The 9,790-nt window shown below is 44.3% G+C and overlaps 1 protein-coding gene across 1 annotated transcript in view; it reads right to left on the bottom strand.

The window, feature by feature from the left end:
* Nucleotides 1-316: 316 nt before the first annotated feature.
* Nucleotides 317-9,790, bottom strand: part of CXCL12 (chemokine (C-X-C motif) ligand 12) — a gene marked incomplete at its 5' end in the record, with an annotated part of 9,915 nt that continues 441 nt past the window's right edge. The window contains 3 exons of the mRNA XM_009575077.1: nucleotides 317-942; nucleotides 2,807-2,904; nucleotides 6,570-6,656. Of these exons, the coding sequence (XP_009573372.1) occupies nucleotides 911-942; nucleotides 2,807-2,904; nucleotides 6,570-6,656 (217 nt within the window). The remainder of the gene's footprint in view (nucleotides 943-2,806; nucleotides 2,905-6,569; nucleotides 6,657-9,790) is intronic.

Below are 9,790 nucleotides of genomic sequence, written 5' to 3'. Positions count from 1 at the left end.
GAATGCATCTCCACCTACTTCAGTGCAAAGCCAGCCAGGCAAGCTGAAGCCACCTCCTGTGGATGGGTGGGAAGAGACACCTGGTGCATGGCAGCGTATCTGACTCCTCCAGCAACTTGCAATATGATTGTATGGTTAGACCTTTTAAGAACCCATTCCTTTTTGTGCTAAAATCTGTCATCAGAAACACAGGAACATAGGAAATGCCAGGTGACATCAGATCAGTGTTGTGGCCTCTAACACACACAACTACTACAAACTAAGTACTAGCACCTTGCAATACCAGGTGTGCATTGACCCAGCTGCTCATAGCTGTCACCAAGGTCTCTGATCTTCAGAAAAGGGCTTTAGCCCTGTAGCCCTGAGTTTAATCCCTCACCCTAAATACCTATAAATGGCACCCATGATAATGCTGTCCACTTTCATCAATGTCTGATGCTTTTTAGCCTTCCTATGTTCTTGGCATCGATGACTTCTGGAGGCAAGGAATTCCTCCACTACTTACACAACATCATTGCACTGTACAGTTCATGACCTTCTAGGTTTAAAACTCCAGGAGACTTGCATGAATGAAAAGAAAATTAAATAAAGCAGGATCACTACATAGCAAAGGAAATAAAATATTATATAATAACATAGGGTTAGTTTAAATTCATATCTGCCCTCAATGCTAGGTAATAAACCAACCTGTATAAAAACATATTTTTCTCAAATAGTTACATCTTACTATATAAAAATAGCACTGTGAAAGCAAGCCAATTTGTGCAAAAACAAAAAAACACCAACAAAAAAACCTTTGGAAATGCATGAAGCGTTGCTTTTGTGCTGCATGATAACAGTGAAATGTATTCATTCCCTAATACTGGTTATCTGCTCTCTGGGTCCTACAGTAAGAAATCCTGTAGACGGCTTACAATGCTTGCCTCTTACATCTTGAACCTCCTGTTGACGAAGAACAGAGTGAAACACTATTAAGGTTTATTTCAGTCGCAAAAGCTTTGATATCAGGCCTAGTCAAACAGCAAATCTGTGTCTGGACTAACCCAAAGGCATTTCTTTTGCAGCCCCTCCAACCAGTATTTGCCAAACATTTTGGGGGAAGTTCTCCACAAGGAGCTACTGGGACCCAGCAGGGCAAACCCAGCAATGGGAGTTATTTTGGGCAGGTTGTGCTCATCACAGTTAGTAAGGTGTTCAGAGCTAACACAGGAGGAAGGCTAGCTAGGAAGCTTATTCTGGACTTGAAAGCCAGAGCAGAGAAATACCGGTGGGCAAAGAGACTCGGCAAAAAAACCAGCAGGGAAAGGAGGGATTAATCATATGTGAGCAGCCCCAGTAGTGGAGCAAGTGGCACTGGGAATGCCTCCTCTACCTGCCCCTACCCCATGGCTCTGCTGGAGATCATGGACTGCAGCTCCACAGGGGTCTACAAGGGTGCCAGGTCTCTGTGAGGATGGAGGAACGCAGAGGACAGCCCATGCTCTGCTCTTGTTGGTGTTCAGCTCCCACCATGGGGTGGCTGGAGAGCAGAGGCTCCCAAGAGTGCTGCCCAGCCAAGAGCCATCCCCACGGCCTCCCTGCTGTCGGACCTCACCTGCTGTGAGCAGCTGGGCAGCACGTCACAGCTCGTGGTGGCCAGCTGCCCAGTGAAGGTGGGGTGACAGGGAGCAGCCACCACGTGCTGCAGAGTGAACATGTGAGGCATTAAGTGCAGAAGTAGGGAGCTCAGGGTAGGAGGCAGACAAGTCGAGTCTCCCATGCTCAGTGTGAGCATGGTACCCAGGAAGAGTGGTGGGTTAGGGATCACGCAAAGTGCAAATGTGTTGTGTGCAGGGTTCACTCAGAACAAGGAGCCAGTCTGTGTTGGCTGTGCTCCAGGTTTTGTCTGAAGTGACCCCTACTCCTGCTCCAGGCTGATCAGCCTTTTGCAATCTAGATGAGGTCACTAAGGCTGAGTTACAAGTGTCAGAGGGTAAACACCAGGTATTCAAAAACCCTGATGTCTCAGCATGTCTTGTCTAGCCTATAGGATCAGAACAAACATCCCTTTCAATGCCTGCTGGACAACTAAGACTGTGTGATCAGAGACAGTTGTGGCTACTCTCAGTGAAGGTAGCCTTGGAAAACTGATCCAGGCAAAAAGAGGATGACAAAGCCATAAGCAAAATTTTCCTCTTTGAAGATATCTTTTCCAATATCCCACACCAGTAACCTTACTTCTTTCGGTGCAGAACGACAGGACATACCACCCTGGTGGGAAAAAACCTGGGACATCCAGAGGATTGGCACATGTAACACCGTTCTCTGGGACTTGCCTAGCATCTCCCATAGGAGAGGTGTCAACCAGTCACCAATGCACTAAATCATGTTGTCACCACCCAGTGGTGTATTTGTCATTAAAAAACACCAGTGACAAATTTCCAGCTGTTATTTATAGTTTTACTCTGTCAGTTTGGTATTGGAGGAATATGGCCGGCTAAAAGACATAGGGCTTCCAAACCTTACCCTGTTTTTGACTTTGGCTTTGCTTCAGGGTTGTTTTCGCCTCTTTGGGTATCCATTTTCCCATCTGTAAAATGGGAAGTTTTTCCCACCTCTGTTGTGGCTGAACTTTCCCCCTGTTTTAAGAATTTTATCTACATAATACCCCTTTGCAGGGCCGGTACAGTTGTTATCCTCAACAAATATGGGGAAAAATGGAGGTCTGGATAGGCTAATGTATTTGCCCAAGGTCACATAGGATGGTCAGTAGAAGAGCAGGGACTTGAACCTGAGGTATCCCAGCTCAGAAACTAATGCCTCCTACCATTCTTTCTCCCTGGAGACTTTAGTGGTGTTGCACGGGAAGGGCAGCGTGGGCCCCGTTTCTTCTGTTGCTTTTTTTTATGAGTGCGATGACGTGGTCTAAATTAAAAGAAAAATACAAAAAGACTGCCATAAATTATCCATATACAAAGGCCTTATTCACATTTATCCTATGGTCCCTTCACATCTTGCTGGCAGGGTGCAAATGAAGATAACATCCCCTTTCACATACCCTCTGCCTCAGAGGAGAGCCAGGCAAATGAAAGTGCCCTGGTGACAGGACATTTGCAAATTCTGAGGCCAGAACAACTCTTTTCCCCAAAACACCAAAGACTCCCCAAATGCCTGCCAGAACTTGTCAGCCAGGAGCCTCACCATCTGCACAGTACCCCCTGAGGTACAATGAAAGCAGAGGGGAGCTGGATTTCTGGCCTCCCACCCAGCATTCCCACTGACATCAACAAGAACCAGTGGCTATTCTACGGGATTTGTGGGCATTCGGTGCCTTAAAACAAGGCTGTAAAGATAGTTGCCTACATTGTCCCCACCACGTGGGGCATTCACCCAGCACACGCTTGGTGGAGTACCGGGAGGTAGTTGTTTTGGTGTCTTCAGCCCTTATTTACCGATGAGGTCAGAAATTAGGAAGAGCTGCCACACTGGGGTTTACAAGCATTATGGAGAAAGGCAGCAGCTCCCATCACAGCCAGCCCCCAGAAGCTGGGAGTTTCCTTTCCTTTCTCCCAGCGGGCTCAAGGGAAAGGTTTTTCCTATTTGACTTTGTTATCTTCTCCAGATCCATCAGCTCTCTCGTCTGTGCCAGCAGTAGCCGCTGAGCTTAACGGACTCCAGCATCTCAGGCTGAGGGGAAGTTCTGAGGTGGGACTATATTAACGTGACAACGGACAAGCAAGGATCATTCTCTGGTCTCTGTTTACTCTGCAAGGGCTTGATTTTGCATATCCTTGCATGAAGGGAGAAGGGAAAGGCAGTCAATGTACTGTAAATGATGACCGGGATCGCCTGAAGTGATAAAGGATTTGTTAGCTATTTCAAGAAAGGACTGATTTGCCTCTTGTCTATAAAATGGATGAATGTTGAATGATGTTGGCCACAGCAGCTGCACAATGATTTTTAAAGCCAGTCAAGGAATTTGGTTTTCTGACAGCCTGAATGTATTTTACTGATGTCTCAAAAGTATGTATATTACATGGAGATGTAATGAATATAAAGCAATAATAAAGGCTAAGCAGAATTAGTGAGCAAAATAATTCCCTACTAAAAACCATCTTTGGTTTCACAATCAACTGTATTGGACTACTATATTCTATGAACTTTTCCTTGCCCTTAGCTGCAGATTATAACACAGAAGATACTCTCATATTGAAGCACTGGTATAGATTAAGATGTCTTGACACTTTGGATTTTACTTAAGCAATTACAAGAGCCCTTTCTACAAAACGTATTGCTTTTATTCCAGAAAAATAAATTCCCATGTACAACTGAGTTTTCATAACATGAAACAATTAGCCATTTTATTGCTAGTGCATATAGGGTAATGTCACATTTCATACAATTTCAGTACAAGTGAAAAAATATAATATATGGCTGATTGAAATTGATAACTACATTAACATTTATAGATCTATATAGATTTATTTTACAAGCTGTTAGTAGTTTAGAGGGATATCGGTGTTTTAAACTACCAACATTCATATGGCTCCAATTCAAATATATGAATTGTTTGATGCGCTATAAATATATTCCAAAGCACATTTCATTGAAGAAGTCAAAGCTGTGCACTAAAATATATCAAAAACATGCCTTGTGAAAATGCTACAGACAGAGCCCTGACTGTCTGTGGAGCATGAAAATGCCACTGGTGCTAGCGTTTCTGGTTGGAAAATGAAAATAATGCCGTGATTACAGGATTAGGTGATGGAGATATATGGTTTCTGTCATCTTATTTCATAGAGCTGGGACCAAATTCTCTTCTGTTACTCAATGTAAACCAGGATGAAATAAACCCAACTAGCAGAATTGCTTCTGGATTAGAGTTAGGTAAACAAAACCCAGAATTTGGCTGGAGATCAGGCACGGGCTCACTGGTTTCAGTAGAGCTGGCCCCAGATCTTCACCAATGGGAGTGAGAGCAGAACATGTTCCAGCTGAGTTGTTCCCCTAAGTCAGGCAGGCAGGATCTGAGCACATAATCACATTTGCCCAACCCTACAAATTTCTTAAATGCCTCCTAAGTTTCAGGTCTTATGAACAGCACCAAGGGCTTCACTGGGGCTGGCGGCAAACAGAAACTTAGGCAGGGGCTTGAGAATTTTCCCAAGTCGGAAAACAAAGTAGCCCAAGCCCCATCCATGGGCCACATCCTGCTTTTAGGTTCAGTTGTGCCTAAATCCAAAGCCATCCCAGCAGCATTATCCTGGATTACCTCTGCAGAGAATTTGCCCAAAGGACAAGAGGGCTGAGCGCTGGCAGCAAAGAAGGCACTGAGCATCGGATGAGATGGGAAGAGCTGTCAGGGCTGGAATCACAGTCAGCTTGTTAGCTGGCTTCCTTCCCTCCTCCTCCTCACTCTTGGCCCCAGTGTGGTCCCAAAAGGGCCACATGGAGGACTCTTTCTACCTCTGGTAGCATTTCTCCCCTTGCTTATTGTAAAAACACAGGGGAACAAAGACACTTTTTTTCAACTCTACCCCTTGTTTGGCAGATCCATTTGCAAAGCAAACAGTGGAGGGCATTCAGCTACCTGTACTGCCTCACATCTGCCCTGGGGCCATACCCTTCCCCACATTTCTCCAAGAATGCATTGCTTTTGCAAATGACTGGATTCCAGCCCTGGCTTTACCCTACAGATGCAGGGGGGGCAAGATTCAGCACGGTTACAACGCAGTTACTGAGGGGTGGGAATGTGGTGGCAAGGGTGGGAGGGATACTGAGTGCACAGGTAGGCTTGCTGGCCAAAATGCCGCTGCTGGATCAACCGCAGCCCAGGGCTCTGGGCAAGCAAGGAAATGCTTTGTACCATCACTTGTCTCATCTTCCGTCCCAGGAAGGCTGGAGCCCTCCCCTGCAACTCAGCACAGAAACGTTCTCTGTGCTGCTCTTGCTCACCAGAAAATTGAACTGAGATACGCTGGGTCCACATCAGGGTAGCCGTGATCACCCGCTTTCAAGGGGAATGAAAATAGATTTTAAAAGTCTGAATTTGCCAAGTATGGCTGGTTTTGCCCTGGCCTTGTGGGAGAGCCTTATTCATGGCAGCACATCTTGCCTTGGCTAATATTAATAGCACTCCACACTGGCCAGCAGAGAAAGAGCCTGCTGAGGCCCATAGGCCTCAGCTGCCTGTGCAAACAGACCCCCAGTGTACCGTGGAGAAGGGGCTCCAAAGAAACTGGAACAATATAGATTTTGAAGTAATTGTAGTTCGGCTTGGGGAAGAGGGGGCATAAATGAAGCATTTTCCTTGGGAGAACGGCTTTTTTTAAAAGAGGATGAGTTGGGGACCCCAGAATAGATTCATTAGGATAGATTTTGCCTCAAACCCTGGCAAAACTCTTAGTTTAACATTTGAGATATACTAGAAGCTGTTGTTTTAATACAGACTAGGTCAACTCCAAACCCATCTTCAAAACAATATCTGATTCCATGAGTACTTTGTCCACATGGTAAAAGCCAACCCTTAATGTTCTACCCTTTAATAACTCAGGATGTTAGCTGTTAAGTCCATTTGTCTCTTGCCTTACTTGTTTAAAGCTTTCTCCAGATATTCCTGGATCCACTTTAACTTGGGATCAATGCACACTTGCTTGCTGTTGCTCTTGAGCCTTGCACTGCCAAAGGAGAAAAGTCAGAGTGAGTCTAGTGTATGATGCTCCTCAGCCCACATACCCCCAGCTGCCTTATTTTGCACACAGGTTTGCAATTCCATTATGGACAGTAGAACTGTGTCTGACTTCCTTAGGCGTCAGCGCTGCTGAAGAGGATGGGTTATCCCTGCCATCCTCAAAGCACCTATTATAAAGATCCCTGGGTTCAAAGCACTGGTACCATTTGTCTCCTCTGATGCTTATTCTTGCGGTCTGTACTGGTACACATATGGGGGTGAGATAAATACAGAATTTAAATCTAAGTTTTCCAACTCATACCTGGGCTGTTACGAGTTCAGTGCCCGGAACAGCTAAATTTCCTTTGGAAGTAGTGACACGGTAAATGTAGGTCATTTTTGCAAGGAATTAATTAAGAAGAGCTTTCAGATTCAACCCAAAATTGAAGTTTCATATGTTTTGAGGACAGACACCAAACCATACATCTTGGATGTTCTGAAAGGATCTGGTTAGCTTTTTGTTTTATACAAGACTGAACTAACAGGTTGCAGGCAGGAAGACAACTGGAAGTACCATAGTGCCAAAGGCAAGTTTTCCCTCACGTATTCACTCAGCGCTGGAAACAAAAGCAGAAACCTCCCGAGGGGTTTCTGCTGGATGTCCAAGCTGCACTTTCCAAACCAGACTGTTTAGCTAATTTGAATTCCCTGTGAATTTGGCATTTGGGCTATCTGCATCTTTCATACAGAAGCAGTACGAATAGCTTTTTCACCTGCATCAGCAGGTCTCACCCTCCAGGGATCTCGGGGCCTCTTGAGAGTGCTGTGATCTCTCACGTCCCCCAAAGCACCCTGCCTCTGCCCCAGCTGCTCAGAAATTTCCCCTTACTAGCCTGCCTGCCATGCAAAAGTGCCAAGAACAGCAATTTCATGGAAATACCCATAGGAATAAGTTCAGTGCTTGTTTAAGCATTTTGCTGGATGGAAGCCAAAATGTTCCCTGCTTTATAAAATGAAATCTGCAGGATATAAAACCATGGCGTAAGAAATAACAGGTCAAAAAGGCTCCTTGGACTGAAGTTATGCAACAACACAGTTGTAACATAAACACATCGAAGATCTAGTCTTGCAAGCCCTGTGCCAATAAAGAGATGAATGGGCCTAATTCATATTTCCCTTATAGCAGTGCCAAGCTGGAGTATCTCCAGTGAAGTGATACCAACAGAGAGTAAGAATGGATTTGCTGATGTTAGCAATGCCTGAGAACTCTTGAGCTGGCCTCGCAGGGTACAGAACCAAAAGCACACGTAACCAGCCTCCAGCCACATGCAATGCAATTCCTCTCACCTAATATTAAGACGTTGGTTTTTTTAGACATTTATTTCTGAGCCTGTCAGCCCCTGCTCCTTGTACAGCCACGGCAGAGACCTAGGCAACTGGATGGAGTGTTAATCTGAACTGGTTTAGGTGTCTACTTCAGGATGCAATTAATTGCATGCTGAAAATGCCTGTTTCCCTGTACGGAAAAGCAGGGAATTTAGGGTGGGCTTTGTAGAAGGAGATATCCACAGAGGAGATTTCTGGATTTGGAGAGATGACTTCCCATAGAACCAAAGACAAAAGCCTGCTCTTAGGCTTTTTGTTCAGGTACAATTCCCCTCAACCGTAAAGGGGAATGTACTTGTGCAAAAAAACTCAAGATCTTTCCGTGGAACTATACGATTTCACTGAGATTCTCTATTCCTGAGAACGGTAGCTTTTAAGTTACTAACACCTTCACTGTAAATGCATATCCACTAGATTCAGAGTGTGGTTAAAACCATGATGAGAAATTCATGTGTTAGTTTTGATTCCATTTCAGCTTCTGTTTCGATAAAGACCTAGCTCGAAATCATGATGTTTCAGGGGTATTTGGAGGTAAGTTTTTAAGTACCTTACTTTTTAAAGTAACAAAAAGATGGTGAACTAGAGGTTCATGTGTTCTATGTGTCACTAAATCACATTGCAAACGAACACATTTGGGTCAGGAATGGACAAGAATGTGAGTTGTCTGTGTTTCTGCATTTCATGCTCTTATCCGTGTCTCTGACTATGATCCCACGTTAATTAAGAGATAAATGTGTACTCTATCCTGTCTTAAATGCCTGTCATTTTCTTGAAACTACTCCAGAAAATTCCAAATCCTCTACAAAGCCTTAGCACTGGGACCCTTACAACATCCATTGACAGTCCCAGAGCACAAATCCGTACACTGTTGCACTTTGGATGCTTGCCTCCAAAATTGTTTATAGGTAGAGATCAGAGTTAGTCACAGCTGGTTTTGCCATTTTTGTGAAAGAAAATTATTTCTCAGCTGAGGCTTACATTTTTCTCACTGTCCTCCACCGAATCCTAAGGCAGAAGCACACAGCAGAAAATGTGTATGATGAGTGGTTTAAAAAAGACAAAAATCATATAAATACAAACTGGTTCATGAATGGATACACGCTCTTCAATACATCTGTACGTTCCTGAGAAATCTCACGAAAACACATCAGTTTTCTGAATGCAGAAATGCTTTGGATGACAAAGAATGGATTTTTACAGCATTTAAGTTGCAACTGGAAGAGCTCAACACGGATTGAAGACAGAATTAGTGATGGGAGCACTGCACAGAAACCCAGTCTAGTCACTGAGACCCTCTTACAGAGGTCAACAGGAGTTGATGATTAGTAGGGCTTTCCTGCAATGAAAAGAAGAATGCTATTTTTTTTCCTTCTGAAGATTTTGAATTTTGGGAGAGGAGGGAAGGGGTCACCCATGAACAAATGAACCAAAAAACCTTCCTAAAAACACACACAGAAAAATCTACAACAGCATTTTTCGTGAAAATCAGTGTTTCTTTTTCAGCAAAAATGAAGAGGTTATTTTCCATTGGGAACCCATTATTTCTGTCCTGTGATTTACCAGAGTCTGTCACTGCCTGGCAAATGTGTCCCTAGATCAGGCCAGCACATGTTTTGGGTCTGTACATCCTGTGGAGGCTACATGAAATCCAGGAATTACTTTTGCTTGTTTAGCTCCTCTCTATGGAGAAGTGGAGCATTCGGAGACTCAGACCACTGTAAGGTCTTTCCCCCAAGGTGTGAAGCTCCACATCCA

This window comes from Fulmarus glacialis, unplaced genomic scaffold (assembly GCF_000690835.1).
Source record: "Fulmarus glacialis isolate BGI_N327 unplaced genomic scaffold, ASM69083v1 scaffold3613, whole genome shotgun sequence".
Lineage (NCBI taxonomy): Eukaryota > Metazoa > Chordata > Aves > Procellariiformes > Procellariidae > Fulmarus > Fulmarus glacialis.
The sequence above is the reverse complement of the archived record's forward strand: the minus strand, read 5'-3'. Positions and strand labels throughout refer to the sequence as shown.